The sequence below is a fragment of the Mobula hypostoma genome, chromosome 29 (genome assembly GCF_963921235.1).
Source record: "Mobula hypostoma chromosome 29, sMobHyp1.1, whole genome shotgun sequence".
NCBI lineage: Eukaryota > Metazoa > Chordata > Chondrichthyes > Myliobatiformes > Myliobatidae > Mobula > Mobula hypostoma.
In genome coordinates, this window is record NC_086125.1 from 30,725,356 (window position 1) to 30,743,104 (window position 17,749).

The following is a 17,749-nucleotide window of genomic DNA, read 5'->3' on the forward strand; positions in this document are numbered from 1 at the left end:
ATCCAATTGTATGATGAGTTATTGAGGCCAATGTCTTGAAGCTTATTGATTAATTTTGAGGGGATGATGGTAATGAATGCCAAGCTGTAGTAGATAAAGAGCATCCTGATGTATGTATCTTTGCTGTCCAGGTGTTCCAGGATAGAGTGAAAAGCCAATAGGATGGCACCTGCTGTGGACCTGTTGTTTTGGTGGACAAATTGGAGCGGATCCAAATCTCTTCTCAGACAGTTGATATGTTTCATCACCAACCTCTCAAAACACTTCTACACTGTGGATGTAAATGCCACTGCATGATTGTCATTGAGGGAGGTTACCATGTTCTTTTAAGGGTCTGGTTAAAGTGAAGCCTGCTTAAAGCAGATGGGTACTTCAGACTGCTGAAGCAAGAGGTCAGAGATCTACTCTCTCTTCTCTTTTACACTTCATGTATCTGAAGAAACCTTTGGTATCCTTTTTAATATTATTTGCTTGCTTACTTTCGTATTCCATCTTTTCCTTCTTAATGACTTTTTTAGTTGCCTTCTGTTGGTATCGCTGCTCTATTGTCATCCCTGCCAGTATTCTTTTCCATTCAATTCTGGCCAACTCCTCTCTCGTGTCTCTGTAATTACCTTTACTCCACTATAATACTGATACATCTGACTTTAGCTTCTCTTTCTCAAAATTCAGGGTGAATTTGATCATATTATGATCACTTTCCCTTAAGAGTTATTTTACCTGAAGCTCTCTAATTAAATCTGGATCAATGCACAACACCCAATCCAGAATAGCTGATCCCTTACTGGGCTCAGCCACGAACTGTTCTAAAAATCCATCTTGTTGGCATTCCAGAAACAACCCCTCCTGGAATCCAGCCCAATCTACCTGCATATTGAAGTCTCCCATGATCATTTGTAACATTTCCCTCTGGCATGCATTTTCTACCTCCCGTTGTAATTTGTGGACCACATCCTTACTACTGTTTGAGGGGGGGTCTGCATACAACTCCCATCAGGGTCCATTTACCTTTGCAGTTCCTTAGCTCTATCCACAATTATTAAACACCTATGTCTCCTCTTTCTAATTATTTGCTTTCATTTTTCACTAACAGAGCAATGCCACTCCATGTGCCCTCCTGCCTGTCGATACAATGTGTATCCTTGGATATTAAACTCCCAGCTATAATCTTCTTTCAGCCACAATTCAGTGATGCCTACAACATCATCTATGCCAATCTGTAACTGTGCTACACGTTCATCTACCTTATTCCACATACTGCACACATTCAAAAATAACACATTCAGTCCTGTATTCACCCTTTTCAATTTTGTCCGCCCTTTTACATTGCAACTTGCTCTGTTGACTGCAATTTTGCCCTGTCATCAGCCTCTCCTTGCTGGGAGTCTCGCTACAGATTGCTTTTGTTTGTAAACCAACTACTTAATCCTCAGCACTATCACTCCGGTTCCCATCAGTGTGGGCTGGTTAGAATAGATTACCTCCCTCTGTATTACTTAAACAATACATAATGGTGACCAGGTTTCATTGATGCATTTGAACAAAAGAGAAAGCTTTTAAAAATGAATCAAGCTGACCAGGGCACATGATGCAAGGAATGAAGCTATTTCTCCCTCAGCAACATTGCATGTGCCCCACACTTCTCACCTGGAGATGCTGCTCAGGGTCAAAGCTCTCGTTGTTGTGTAACATTTCACACACATTGTGGTTATGCAGAATGTTTACGATCCTGCAAACTGGATCAACTGCTTCCTGCCTTGTGTCAGGTCTGGAATCATCCACCTGTAGAGAAAAGTTTGACATGTCACCCATCTTCCACAGGTTTTGGCTACATGTGACATACAACAACATTACTGGCAGCAGCAATATACAGGTACTACATTTCTGTCATGTGTGAAGATCCCTGCAGCACAAGGGAAAATCAGGGGGTTTGCAAAGTATGAATGTTGAGAGGTTTAGGGTCAGACCTGCATCATTTTATTGTGGAAATGATATCCCATGGTTTGCTGATGCTAAGGTGGGGTTGTGCTGGTAGGATGAGGTGGTGGACAGGAGAGAAGAGATGGCTGGGAGGCGGTAACTCTGCAATGAGGAGCAAGTAGGGAAGGAGACTAGATGAAATATTTTGGAAAGACATTTGTGGAGGAAGAAATGAAGGAAGTTTTTGGTCATGCACTTTGGTAGAAGGAATAAAGGCATAGACTATTTTCTAAATGGGGAGAAAATTCAAAAGTCAGAGGTGCAAAGGGACTTGGGAGTCCTCGTGAAGGATTCCCTAAAGGTTAACCTGCAGACTGAGTCAGTGATAATTAAGGCAAATGCAATGTTGGCATTCACTTCAAGAGGACGAGAGTATAAAGGCAAAGATGTAATGCTGAGGCTTTATAAGGCATTAGTCAGATTGCACATGGAGTATTGTAAGCAGTTTTGGGTCCCTTACCTATGGAAAGATGTGCTGGCATTGGAGAAGATCCAGATGAGGTTCATGAGAATAATTCCACGAATGAAAGAGTTAACATATCAGAAGCGTTGATGGCTCTCAGCTTGTATTCACTGGAGCTTAGAAGAATGAGGGGGATCTCATTGAAATCTATTGAATATTGAAAGACTTAGATAGAGATGACGTGGAAAGGATGTTTTGTATAATGGGATTCATGGACCACAGGGCACAGCATCAGAATAGAAGGCCTTCCATTTAGAACAGAGGATGATTGTTTTTAGCCAGAGGGTGGTGAGACTGTGGAATTCATTGCCACAGACAGCTGTGGAGGCCAAATCATTGGGTATACAGTAATTAAAGTGGAAGTCGATAGTTTCTTGACTAGTTAGGGTGTCAAAGGTTATGCGGAGAAGGTAAAAGAATGGGGTTGAGAGGGATAATAAATCAGCCATGATGAAATGGCAGGTCAGATTTGATGGGCTGAATGGTCTACTTCTGCTCCTTCGTCTTACGGTTTTATGAGTTTCTGATAGGTTTCTGGACAACATTGATACATGAATTTGGTTGTGTTTGCCCTCATTAGGCAGAGAAGCTAGTTGACAAAAGTTTAATAAAAATCCTGCATAGAATGAGCTTCTCATGCACATGCTAGAACTTCCTGCAGTTAAACTTTCTTGATTAAACAGTGTACTTCAGGGAAAATCCAAATATTGTGAGAGAACATGAGCCCCATGGTTATGCGGACTAGCAATTACCTATAACTACCTATCATACCATTTCCAATTACTAGCACTTGACCTGTGGACTTGTGTACCCATGCAACTGAAGTGCTTGTCCAGAAACTTGTTAAATGTGAGAGCCTCAGCCTCCAACTCCCTTCAGGCAGTGTATTCCAGGTCTCAAACTCTCCACACTCTCTTTCAGTTAAACCTTCAAATCATTTACCTCTTACACAAGATCTACATCTTGTAGTTTTAGTATCTCAGCTGTGGGGAAAAGTTTCTGCCCTTCTACCAGATGCCCCTCATACATTGGTATACCTCTATCTGCTCCCCCTCAAATAAAGACAAACTCAGTCTCTTCAATCTCCCCTCTGAACTGGGACCCTCCAGCCCAGGCCACCCTCACTATCTGTCCTGCCCCCTTTGAGGAATCTTTGGATTTGTTCCTCAAGACCCTATGTTTACGTCCTACCTTTATTAGAACTTTGAGTACATTAAATAGAGCACTGCCACAAGAAAGCAGCATCCATCATCAAAGATCCTCACCATCCAGGCCATACCTTCTTCTCACTACTACCATCAGAAGCCTTCGATTCCACAACACCAGGTTCAGATACAGTTATTACACTTCAACCATCAGGCTCCAGAAGCAGTGTGGATAACTTCTCATACCACTACTCTGAACCGATTCTATGACCTACAGACTCACTTTCAAAGACTCTCTACAATTCATGTTCTCAGTATTATTTTTATTAGTCTTCTTTTTGACATTTGTTGTTTGTCCATCTCTGTCTATTTATGTACAGTTTCCTTAAAATACTATTATATTTATTTATTCTTGGAAATACCTCTAAGGAATTGAATTGCAAGGTAGTATGGCAACATACAGTTTATGTACTTTGATAATAAACTTACTTTGTTATTTTTTATTGCTCTGTCTTATAACTAATCATTTTGTATCATTCTAAGCATTTATCTAAATGTCATACAGTTGCATTCAAATATCTTCCTATTAACAACACTATTTCCATGTCATTTGCAGAATTACTGATAATAATTTTTCCATTTACATTCATGTTTGAACAGTAAAACCAGCGGTCCCCAACCACCGGGCCGCGGACTGGTACTGGGCCGCAGAGTATGCGCTACCGGGCCGTGAGGAAACGATATGATTTGGCGATATGAGTCAGCTGCACTTTTCCTCGTTCCCTGTCACGCCCGCTGTTGAGCCATTACGCACGTGAGGTCATTACCCGCACGTCATCCGTGTCAGTGCGGGAAGAAGATCAACTCCTCGAGTTTGCAAATGACGGCGGGCTGAAAAGTATGTTTTACATAACATCTCTGCCAGCATTCCGGATCAAAGTCAAGGCTGAATATCCTGAGATAGCCATGGAAGCACTGAAAATGTTGCTTCCATTTCCAATGTATCTCTGCAATGAATGCAACGAAAACTAAATTGCGGAATAGACTGGACATAAGGAACCCCCTTAGAGAATCGCTGTCTCCCATCACCCTTTGATGGCACCGTCTTGTTGCAGGGAAACAAGCCCAGGGCTCCCACTGTTTCAGCGATATTGGTGTGTTGCAATGATTTTATATGTTCATACGGGGAAAATATGTGCTGAATGTTTAATATCCAAATGATACTTAAAATGTTATGATGCTATTGACTTACATAACTATATAATAATTACAGCATGGAAACAGGCCATCTCTGCCCTTCTAGTCCGTGCTGAACGCTACTCTCACCTCGGCCCATCGACCTGCACTCAGCCCATAACCCTCCATTCCTTTCCTGTCCATATACCTATCCAATTTTTCCTTAAATGATAATATCGAACTTGCCTCTACCACTTCTACTGTAAGTTCGTTCACCACTTACTTCAAGCTCCCCTGATAATTGACTTATCACTATATTCATGCAAGGAAAATATGCGCAGTGTGTTTAATATTAAACTTGTTAGATAAACCCTTTTAGAAACGAAATTGAGTGCATTAGCTAATTATCATCTGTATTCCGGTCGTGATTAACACCCACCCCCCGCCCACCGCCTGAAAAGAATCGCCAAAAACGATTTGTGGAGAGAAATCGTACACGCACGTGCAAGTTATGCATGCGCACTGGTGCCCGCGCAAGGCTTCATGGTCATTGTAGTCTTTCTTGGGGTAAACGCAGCGTATTTGACTGCTACTCTTGTCCGTTGGCAACTGCTCCCCGCCCCCCACCCCGGTCGGCCGGTCTGCAAGAATATTGTCAATATGAGACCGGTCTGCAGTGCGAAAAAGGTTGGGGACCCCTGAGTAAAACAAATGGGTCTCTATGGCACATCCCTGGCCACAAGCTTCCCAACAAACATCCCTTCACTCTCACCCTTAGTCTCTTGTTACCAATTCTGGATCCAATTTGCCATGGGTTCCAGCATTTTGGATCAGTCTCCCATGGGGATTTTATCAAAGGCCTTACTGAAGTCCATGTAGATTAGATCAACATCACTGCCCTCATCAATATATCCTGTTAAACCTTTTGAAAAATTTAGTCAATCTTATCAGACTGAATCTGTTCCCAACAAATACATGATGACAAGCTTTGATTAATCCTGGTCTTTCCAAGTGAATATGAATTCCCAACGTGATATTTTCCAATATATTCCCTATCTTCTTGGGATTGCTTAACACTGCCAGACATTGACCACTCAGTCACCAGCTGACCACGGGCAACCAATCAACATGGGACTGGAAGCCCAAGGGCTCTTCTTCGACTAACACTGATGACCCAGTTGGCCTTTGAGAGAGCAAATGGCCTCTGGTGCAACTTTCACTGCATATACCACACACCACCTGATGGATAGCCTTGAAAGCAGCTTTTTCTGCCTCTTGGTGTTTGGATATTGGCCTGCAAACTGAACCTATCAAACACGTGGGACTCAGTCACCCTTTTCAATGCAGCTCAGATCAGGACAGTGCACGAAGAAAATGCCATACAGCAGTGCTGTGTTTCTGCAACAGGCTGGTGTATTCAGGCCAGTTACGTTGTAACACTGAGTGAGAGCGCATGGGGCCCCATCCAAAACATTATAGTATTCATGTTGATGTGGATTTTACAATTTCACACTAATACATCAGGAATCTGTTTTTCTTTGTATCTTTTGATCTTTATTTTATTTCTGGAGTGAACGAGTCCTACACCACGGAAGCAAGCCCTTCAGCCCAACTCATCCATGCTGACTGTGTTGCCCAGTGAGCTAGTCCCATCTACCTGTGCTCGTGCTATTGCTGCTGGACAGTTATACCTCCCCATCCTCACAGGTACTGGTTGCTATAATTCATCGTTTTGTTTTTCTGTTGTGGACTTTGTGTATCCAATGATCAATGATTCTGCATTTAGTCTGAATTCCAACCTCCATTGTTTATTTCTGCTCCAGCTGGCTACGTACGTCTTGCTATCCCTTTCCTCACTTTGCTCTCCCAACGTGACTGTTTAACTACCTCCCCTACTGATCTATTTTTCATAATTCTTTTCCACATTATACTGCTCTTAAGCTGAACATTTGGAAGTTCAGAGTAAATTCATTATCAGATTACATGCATGTCACCACATACAACCCTGAGATTCTTTTTCTATGGGTATACTTAGCAAGTCTACAGAACGGTGACTGTAAACTGTTACATCAGGAGCTGTTAACTGTAAACAAACTGTGCAAATGCAGATATGATTAAATAGCAATAAATAATGAACATGAAATAACAATATAGAAGGGTCCTTAAATGAGTGTAGCTATCCCCTTTTGTTGAAGAGCCTGATGGTTGAAGGGTAGTAACTATTCTTGAACCCAGTGGTGTGAGTCCTGAGGCATCTGTACCTTCTACCTGATGTCAGCAATCACAGACCATATTACAGACTTTCTCAATTTTCTGCTTTCACTGACTTTCCTTGACATCTCTCCTGTCACTCTCCAAGTTTGGGAAGCTGACACTACAAGTGTCACTCGACAAGTTTCAGCAATGCACCACACAGTGGCACAGACTGCAGTAATGTTTTGCAAATGGTGGGAGGGAATGACTGAGAACTGGAAGAGATTGAGGGAGGAAAGTGATATTGTTTATTAAGCAATCATTTATGAGAAAAACCAAAGGGCTGCTTGGAGACTCAGTCCAAGACAACAGTAGCATACTCTCTCCTTCTCAGGGTGAATGAGAGAAAGGATAAATGACACTCTTAATGCTAAGTGGTTCAAAGTAAAGAACAGTTTTAAAGCATATGAGCCTACCTCTACCGATCCCATATCCACTGTTACAGGTGAACACTTGTGAGCAACAGCAGCTGGACACTCAAATTCTGGAGAGAAGCACAGCAGAATGACAGAATATTTGCAGTTCTCTGCAGTCAAAACATTCATAATAAAATTTCACACCCCAATAATGGTAATGTCATCAGAATTGATTCTGGGGTAGTGGTGCATAAATAAAGGTAACATAATAGTGGTGGCCCTTAATCTGAGGAACAAAAAGAGAATGAACTCATAGATTGTGAGAGGTGGTTTCTAGATCAGAGAGTTGAGGAAACAACTGGGGATAGGCTACTGTGTAACGACAGCAACCTTCAACAGGCCTGATGACAAGGAATATTTCAGAACCAGCCAAGGAGGAACAGGGCACTGTTCAGGGAAGGAAGGTAGAATACAACAGTTGTACAGTAAGGAAGATAAAACAGTGTCAATAATATACCATTTGCTTTATAAAAGGCAAAGGATCATCCAGGTAATGTAGGAGGAGTGAATTGTGAAGTGCTTACCAATGCAAATATCTCCGTGCTGCAATCTACTACCTCCTGATGGTGAAATGAAGCCAGGGTTGCAGATGCAGGTATAATTTCCCACCGTGTTGTAGCAGGTTGCATTGGAGCCACATGGTTTCAAAGGGCATTCGTCAACATCTGTAGCAAAGAGACAAAGCTGATCACACCTGGATCTTCAGCACACTGAACCATTGGGCACCTAACAGACAACTCCACAAACATAGAAATTTGTTTCAGTCTCAACTTTTGCTTTCAAAATCAGTTTCCTTAATTTTTGACAGATTTCTATCTATTTTGCAACTTGGAAGAGGCTGAATCAGCAACAGTCTTGTAGTAAATTGGGTAGAATTCAGTTTTCAAAGCCCAACCAGGTGGGAACAACAGTGGCAGAACTAATTCCAAGCTTTTCAGTCCAAACCCCATTGTAGTATGGAAGGAGCTACTCACTGTGGGAGTGCAATACTAAGGGAGAATAACACGATGAGAGAGGCAGTACTGAGGCAGGGATGGTATACAGAGAGGGTCACACTGTGGGAGGGGTGTTACTGAAAGAGTGGTGATCCTTGTCACCCAAGATTTGAGAATGAATTGCCCCTGAGAACATCACTCAAAACAGGACTGGAGGGAACAATGTGATTCCCAGTGCACTCTTGGGGAAGGAGTCATGAAACTAAAACCTCCTCTTTCTCCTCTCACATCCCCGATGCGTACGGGATGGAGCCCCGCCCCCACCTCAGTTACTCAGACCACATCTCTGTTATGCTAATTCCAGCATACAGACTGTTTGTCAGACTCTCCGGACCAGTTCTGAAGCAGGTGTAAACCTGGCCAGCAGGAGCCATCTCTGCTCTTCAAGACTGCTTTGAGCACACTGACTGGCACATGTTCAGGGAGGCTGCAACCGATGGCGACGCCACCAACTTAGAGGAGTACAGGGCATCAGTGACTAGCTACATCAGCAAGTGCATCGATGACTTCACTGTGTCCAAGACCATCACTACACGCGCTAACTAGAACCCATGGACAACATCACCTGCCTGTGCTGGTCTTGCCTCCCTCCCAGATGTGCTGAATAACTTCTACGCTCATTTTGAGGCGGAAAATGAAGTGGTGGCAAGGAAGAGCACCCCTTCTCCCAATGACCAGGTGCTGTGTCTTACCGTGGCCGATGTGAGGAAAATTCTATGCAGGGTCAACCCACGGAAGGCTGCTGGACCAGACAATATTCCCGGCAGAGTGCTCAGAGGATGTGCAGACCAGCAGGCAGATGTTCTCACTGACATATTCAACATCTCCCTGAGCAGTGCTATCATTCCAACGTGCTTCAATGTCACGACCATTGTCCCCGTGCCGAAGAAGTCTTCAGTGTCATGCCTCAACGACTACCGTCCCATTGCACTCCAATCCATCATCATGAAGTGCTTCGAGAGGCTCATCAGGAGGCACATCAAGACCCTGCAGCCCCCCTCACTGGACCCCTGCAGTTCACGTACTGTCCCAACCGTTCAACAGATGATACCATCGCCAACACCCACTTGGACAACAAGACATGTACGTTCGAATGGTGTTCATAGATTTCAGTTCAGCATTCAACACAATCATTCCTCAGAAACTGATTGGAAAGCTGAGCCCGCTGGGCCTGAACACCTCCCTCTGCAACTGGATCCTAGACTTCCTGACTGGGAGACCTCAGTCAGTCCGGATCGGGAGCAGCATCTACAACACCACCACACTGAGCACGGGGGCCCCCCAGGGCTGTGTGCTCAGTCCACTGCTGTTCACTCTGCTGACCCACGACTGTGCTGCAACACACAGCTCAAACTACTAGATCAGAGAGTTGAGGAAACAATTGCGGATAGGCTACTGTGTAACAACAGCAACTTTCAACAGGCCTGATGACAAGGAATATTTCAGAACCAGCCAAGGAGGAACAGGGCACTGTTCAGGGAAGGAAGGTAGAATACAACAGTTGTACAGTAAGAAAGATAAAACCGTGTCAATAATATACCACTTGCTTTATAAAAGGCAAAGGATCATCCAGGTAACGTAGGAGGGGTGAATTGTGAAGTGCTTACCAATGCAAACATCTCCTTGCTGCAGTCTACTGCCTCCTGATGATGAAATGAAGCCAGGGTTGCAGATACAGGTATAATTTCCCACCGTGTTGTAGCAGGTTGCATTGGAGCCACATGGTTTCAAAAGGCATTCGTCAACATCTGTAGCAAAGAGACAAAGCTGATCACACCTGGATCTTCAGCACACTGAACCATTGGGCACCTAACAGACAACTCCACAAACATAGAAATTTGTTTCAGTCTCAACCTCTGCTTTCAAAATCAGAAATCTGTCAAAAATTAAGGAAACTGACTATTTTGCAACTTGGAAGAAGCTGAATCAGCAGCAGTCTTGTAGTTAATTGCGTAAAATTCAGTTTTCAAAGCCCAACCAGGTGGGAACAACAGTGGCAGAACCCATTCCAAGCTTTTCAGTCCAAACCCCATTGTAGTATGGAAGGAGCTACTTACTGTGGGAGTGCAGTACTAAGGGAGCGTCACACTGTGGGAGGCCTACTTCCAAGTGAGCTACTCACTGTGGGAGTGCAGTACTAAGGGAGAATCGGACGATGAGAGAGACAGTACTGAAGGAGGGTTACACTGAGGCAGGGATGGTATACAGAGAAGGTCACACTGTGAGGGGGGTGTTACTGAGAGAGTGGTGATCCTTGTCACCCAAGACTTGAGAATGCATTGCCTCTGAGAACATCACTCAAAACAGGACTGGAGGGAACAATGTGATTCCCAGTGCACTCTTGGGGAAGGAGTCATGAACCTAAAACCTCCTCTTCCTCCTCTCACATCCCCGACGCGTACCGGGTGGAGCCCCGCCCCCAACTCGATTACTCAGACCACATCTCTGTTATGCTAATTCCAGCATACAGACTGTTCGTCAGACTCTCCGGACCAGTTCTGAAGCAGGTGTAAACCTGGCCAGCAGGAGCCATCTCTGCTCTTCAAGCCTGCTTTGAGCACACTGACTGGCACATGTTCAGGGAGGCTGCAACCGATGGCGACTCCACCAACTTAGAGGAGTACACGGTATCAGTGACTAGCTACATCAGCAAGTGCATCGATGACTTCACTGTGTCCAAGACCATCACTACACGCGCTAACTAGAACCCATGGACAACATCACCTGCCTGTGCTGGTCTTGCCTCCCTCCCAGATGCGCTGAATAACTTCTACGCTCATTTTGAGGCAGAAAATGACGTGGTGGCAAGGAAGACCACCCCTTCTCCCAATGACCAGGTGCTGTGTCTTACCGTGGCCGATGTGAGGAAAATTCTATGCAGGGGCAACCCATGGAAGGCTGCTGGACCAGACAATATTCCCGGCAGAGTGCTCAGAGGACGTGCAGACCAGCTGGCAGATGTTCTCACTGACATCTTCAACATCCCTCTGAGCAGTGCCATCGTTCCAACGTGCTTCAATGTCACGACCATTGTCCCCGTGCCGAAGAAATCTTCAGTGTCCTGCCTCAACGACTACCGTCCCATTGCACTCCAATCCATCATCATGAAGTGCTTCGAGAGGCTCATCAGGAGGCACATCAAGACCCTGCAGCCCCCCTCACTGGACCCCTGCAGTTCACGTACTGTCCCAACCGTTCAACAGATGATACCATCGCCAACACCCACTTGGACAACAAGACATGTACGTTCGAATGGTGTTCATAGATTTCAGTTCAGCATTCAACACAATCATTCCTCAGCGCCTGATTGGAAGCTGAGCCCGCTGGGCCTGAACACCTCCCTCTGCAACTGGATCCTAGACTTCCTGACTGGGAGACCTCAGTCAGTCCGGATCGGGAGCAGCATCTACAACACCACCACACTGAGCACGGGGGCCCCCCAGGGCTGTGTGCTCAGTCCACTGCTGTTCACTCTGCTGACCCACGACTGTGCAGCAACACACAGCTCAAACTACTAGATCAGAGAGTTGAGGAAACAACTGGGGATAGGCTACTGTGTAACGACAGCAACCTTCAACAGGCCTGATGACAAGGAATATTTCAGAACCAGTCAAGGAGGAACAGGGCACTGTTCAGGGAAGGAAGGTAGAATACAACAGTTGTACCGTAAGAAAGATAAAACCGTGTCAATAATATACCATTTGCTTTATAAAAGGCAAAGGATCATCCAGGTAATGTAGGAGGGGTGAATTGTGAAGTGCTTACCAATGCAAACATCTCCGTGCTGCAGTCTACTGCCTCCTGATGGTGAAATGAAGCCAGGGTTGCAGATACAGGTATAATTTCCCACCGTGTTGTAGCAGGTTGCATTGGAGCCACATGGTTTCAAAAGGCATTCGTCAACATCTGTAGCAAAGAGACAAAGCTGATCACACCTGGATCTTCAGCACACTGAACCATTGGGCACCTAACAGACAACTCCACAAACATAGAAATTTGTTTCAGTCTCAACCTTTGCTTTCAAAATCAGTTTCCTTAATTTTTGACAGATTTCTATCTATTTTGCAACTTGGAAGAAGCTGAATCAGCAACAGTCTTGTAGTAAATTGCGTAAAATTCAGTTTTCAAAGCCCAACCAGGTGAGAACAACAGTGGCAGAACCCATTCCAAGCTTTTCAGTCCAAACCCCATTGTAGTATGGAAGGAGCTACTTACTGTGGGAGTGCAGTACTAAGGGAGCGTCACACTGTGGGAGGCCTACTTCCAAGTGAGCTACTTACTGTTAGAGTGCAGTACTAAGGGAGAATCGGACGATGAGAAATGCAGTATTGAAGGAGGGTTACACTGAGGCAGGGATGGTATAGAGAGAGAGTCACACTGTGAGGGGGGTATTACTGAGAGAATGGTGATCCTTGTCACCCAAGACTTGAGAATGCATTGCCTCTGAGAACATCACTCAAAACAGGACTGGAGGGAACAATGTGATTCCCAGTGCACTCTTGGGGAAAGAGTCATGAACGTAAAACCTGATTTTCCTCCTCTCACATCCCCGACGCGTACGGGATGGAGCCCCGCCCCCACCTCGGTTACTCAGACCACATCTCTGTTATGCTAATTCCAGCATACAGACTGTTCGTCAGACTCTCCGGACCAGTTCTGAAGCAGGCGTAAACCTGGCCAGCAGGAGCCATCTCTGCTCTTCAAGACTGCTTTGAACACACTGACTGGCACATGTTCAGGGAGGCTGCAACCGATGGCGATGCCACCAACTTAGAGGAGTACACAGCAAGTGCATCGATGATGTCACTGTGTCCAAGACCATCACTACACGCGCTAACTAGAACCCATGGACAACATCACCTGCCTGTGCTTGTCTTGCCTCCCTACCAGATGCGCTGAATAACTTCTACGCTCATTTTGAGGCGGAAAATGACGTGGTGGCGAGGAAGACCACCCCTTCTCCCAATGACCAGGTGCTGTGTCTTACCATGGCCAATGTGAGGAAAATTCTATTCAGGGTCAACCCACGGAAGGCTGCTGGACCAGACAATATTCCCGGCAGAGTGCTCAGAGGATGTGCAGACCAGCAGGCAGATGTTCTCACTGACATATTCAACATCTCCCTGAGCAGCGCTATCGTTCCAACGTGCTTCAAGGCCACCACCATCGTCCCGTGCCAAAGAAATCTTCAGTGTCATGCCTCAAGGACTACCGTCCTGTTGCACTCACGTGTATCTTCATGAAGTGCTTCGAGAGGCTCATCATGAGGCACACCAAGACCCTGCTGCCTCCCTTACTGGACCCCTGCAGTTCACGTATCATCCCAACCGTTCAACAGACAATACCATCGCCACCACCCTCCACCTTGCCCTCACCCACCTGGACAACAAGACATGTATGTTCGAATGCTGTTCATAGATTTCAGTTCAGCATTCAACACAATCATTCCTCAGAAACTGATTGGAAAGCTGAGCCTGCTGGGCCTGAACACCTCCCTCTGCAACTGGATCCTAGACTTCCTGACTGGGAGACCTCAGTCAGTCCGGATCGGGAGCAGCATCTCCAACACCATCACACTGAGCACGGGGCCCCCCAGGGCTGTGTGCTCAGTCCACTGCTGTTCACTCTGCTGACCCACGACTGTGCTGCAACACACAGCTCAAATTATATCATCAAGTTCACCGATGACAGGACCGTGGTGTGTCTCATCAGCAAGAACGATGAGTCAGGATACAGAGAGGAGGTGCAGCGGCTGATGGACTGGTACAGAGCCAACAACCTGTATCTGAATGTGAGCAAAACAAAAGACATGGTTGTTGACTTCAGGAGGACACGGAGCAACTACCCTCCGCTGAACATCGACGACTCCTCTTTAGAGATCGTTAAGAGCAACAAATTTCTTGGTGTTCACCTGGCGGAGAATCTCACCTGGTCCCTCAACACCAGCTCCATAGCCAAGAAAGCCCAGCAGCGTCTCTACTTTCTGCGAAGGCTGAGAGAAGTCCATCTCCCACCCCCCATCCTCACCACATCCTACAGAGGTTGTATTGAGAACATCCTGAGCAGCTGAATCACTGCCTGGGTCGGAAATTGCGCCGTCTTGGATCACATGACCCTGCAGCGAATAGTGAGGTCAACTGAAGGTATCATCGGGATCTCTCTTCTCACCATTACAGACATTTACACCACACACTGCATCCATAAAGCAAACAGCATTGTGAAGGAACCCACGCACCCCTCATACAAACTCTTCTCTCTCCTGCCATCTGCAAAAGGTACCGAATCATTCAGGCTCTCACAACCAGACTATGTAACAGTTTCTTCCCCCAAGCCATTAGACTCCTTAATTCCCAGAGTCTAGTCTGACACCAACCTACACACACTCTCACACACTCAACTGAACACCACTCCGCTTCCTTTGCAATTTTTGCTCATTTCTTTCTCAATTCCTGCTAAAACATCGTTTACATTGTTTACATTTGCAATTATATTTACATAATTTATTACTAGATTGTAATTTGTCCTTTACTGTGCCTATTGTCTTGTTTATTAATTACTGTACTGTCTTGCGCTGTTTTGTGCACTTTACGTTGTCCTGTGTAGGCCTGAAGTCTGATGTAGTTTTGTGTTGTTTCACGTAGTCTAGTGTAGTTTTGTGTTATTTCATGTAGCACCATAGTCCTGGAGGATTGTTGTTTCGTTTTTTCTGTGTACTGTACCAGCAGTTGTGGTTGAAGTGACAATAAAAGCGATTTGACTTGACCTGAAATTCCATGGCTGTTGCTGCCTGTTCTGATGTGCCAACCCTGTAAGCCTCCACAACAGTACTCATCCGAGGAAGCGTGGAGAAATGACTCAGTACTCGGTAGGGCACCCTGAAGAAGTACCAATTGCTGAGTGGATACCAGAGGTTTCTGGGGAGCATACTGAGGACACAGCAGATGGAATGTAATGTGGAAAAGTTTGAGATCATTCATAAAAAAACAGAAAGACGGAGGGTTTATAAATGGTGAGAGTCTGAAATGCTACATTGACTATATCTCTTACACCCTCTTTCATGTAAATATGCCTTTCTTTTTTTCAGTTCCTTTGTCTCTGCCTCATCTGTTCCAAGGATGAGGCTTTCCTTTCAGGACTTCAGAGTAGCCCTCCTTCTTCAAAGTACGGGGTTTCCTTTCCCTCACATGCCATGCTGCCTGCACCTGCATCACCTCCATTTCCTGAACATCCACCCTCACCTCATCTTCGAACCACCTTAACAGGGACCAAGCTTCCCTTGGCCTCGCTTACCATGCTCTGAGCCTTTGGATCTGGCACCTCATTCTCCACAACATGTGACACCTTTAATGGGATTCTACCACCAAACACATCTTTACCTCCCCATCTTCACTTCCCACAGGGATTGTGCCTCTGTGGTTCTCTTCCTTCTCCATTCATCCCACCCCAGTAAGCTTCCTCCTGGCACATACACTTGTAAATGGAAGAAGTGTTGTACCTTCCCATTCATTTCCTCTCTCAATTCCATTCAGGGCCCTAAACAGTCCTTCCAAGTGGGCAACACTTTATTTGAGGCTGTCGGGGCTATCTACTGTATTTGGTTCTCCCAATGTGACCTCCTCCACATTGTTGAAACCTGACCTAGACTGAGGGAACTATTTGTCGAGAATCTTCGCCACATTTGCAAAAATCAGGATTTCCTGGTGGCCATCCATTTTAATTCCAATCTCCATTCCAATTCCAACATGGCAATCCATGGTCCCCTTTGCAGCCAAGATGAGGCTACCCTCAGGATGGCGGAGCAACACCTCATATTCTGTCTGGGTAGCTTCCAACTTGATGGCATGAACCTCAATTTCGCTAACTCCTGATAATTTTCTCCCTTCCTCTTCTTCTATTCCACTCTCTGGCTCCCCTCTTACCGCTTCTCTTTGCCTCACCATTTCATCAATTCCTGATGGTGCCCCACCCCATTCCCTTTCTTCCATGATCTTTTCATCTCAGACCTTATCCTTCAGCTTTTCCACCATTTAACTCTCAGCTTCTTAATTCATCCTCCTCCCCCACCCACCCGGCTTCATCTATCACCTTCAGGCTTGTACTCCTTTCCCTTCCCCACCTTCTTATTAAGGCTTCTTCCCCTTTGCTTTCCAGTCCCGAGGAAAGGTCTTGGCCCGAAACATCAACTGTTTATTCATTTCCATAGGTGCTGCCTAACGGGCTGAATTCCTGCAGCGTTTTGTATATGAAAGTCTTAAATGTGTTGTTGTTTGGAGGGAGTTGGAGTCCTTGTACATGAATCAATACAAACAAGCACCTATATCAGGATGCCATTCTTTGACTATAGCTCTGTGTTTAACACCATCATTCCTACAGTCTTGATCGATAAGCTGTGGGAACCTGGGTCCCTGTACCTCCCTCTGCAATCGGATTCTTGACTTCCTAACCAGAAGACCACAATCTGTGTGGATTGGTAATAATATCTCCTCCTTGTTGATGATTAACACTGGCATACCTCAGGGATGTGTGTTGAACCCACTGCTCTACTCTGTCTATAGTCATGACTGTGTGGCTAGGTATAGCTCAAATGCCATCTATAAATTTGCAATTGATACAAATATTGTTCTCAGAATCTCAGATGGGTGTACAGGAGCGAGATATACCAGCACGCTGAATGGTGTCGCAGTAACAACCTTGCAGTCAACATCAGTAAGAGCTGGTTGTAGACTTCAGAAAGGGTAGACAAGGGAATATGAACTAATCCTCATAGAGAGATCAGATGTGAAGAGAATGAGCAATTTCAAGTTCCTGGGTGTCAAGATCTCTGAGGATCTAACCTGGTCCCAACATATTGATGCAGCTATAAAGAAAGCAAGACAGTGGCCAAGTTTCATTAAGAGTTTGAAGAGATTTGGTTTGTCACCTATAACTCCCAAAAACTTCTAACAAATGTACTGTGTCTGGTATGGTGGGTGGAGGTGAAGGGGTCTACTGCACCGGATTGAAAGAAGCCACAGAAAGTTGTAAAATTAGTCAGCTGCTTCTTGGGCACTAGCTCCTCAAGGAGCAATGCCTGAGGAAGCCGATGTCCATCATCCAGTTCCCTCATCACCCAGGGCATGCCCTCTGCTCATTGTTACCATCAGGTAGGAGGTACAGAAGCCTAAACACACACTCAGCATTTCTTCCCCTCTGCCATCCAATTTCTAAATGGACATTGAATCTATGAACACTATCTCACTTTTATTATTTCTGTTTTTGCACTATTTTGATTTAACTATTTTATATATTTTCTTACTATAATTGACCTGCTTTTTTTTCCTA

At 45.2% G+C, this 17,749-nt stretch overlaps 1 protein-coding gene across 3 annotated transcripts in view; it reads right to left on the reverse strand.

Moving 5' to 3' along the window:
* The window catches only part of LOC134339242 (adhesion G protein-coupled receptor E5-like), a 137,640-nt gene that overhangs the window by 50,372 nt on the left and 69,519 nt on the right, over positions 1–17,749 (reverse strand). For all 3 annotated transcript variants that reach the window (XM_063035585.1, XM_063035584.1, XM_063035586.1), the window contains 5 exons: positions 12,194–12,334; positions 10,036–10,176; positions 7,958–8,098; positions 7,434–7,501; positions 1,648–1,782 (listed from right to left, as the gene is read on the reverse strand). In XM_063035585.1, coding sequence (XP_062891655.1) covers positions 1,648–1,782; positions 7,434–7,501; positions 7,958–8,098; positions 10,036–10,176; positions 12,194–12,334 — 626 coding nt within the window. The remainder of the gene's footprint in view (positions 1–1,647; positions 1,783–7,433; positions 7,502–7,957; positions 8,099–10,035; positions 10,177–12,193; positions 12,335–17,749) is intronic.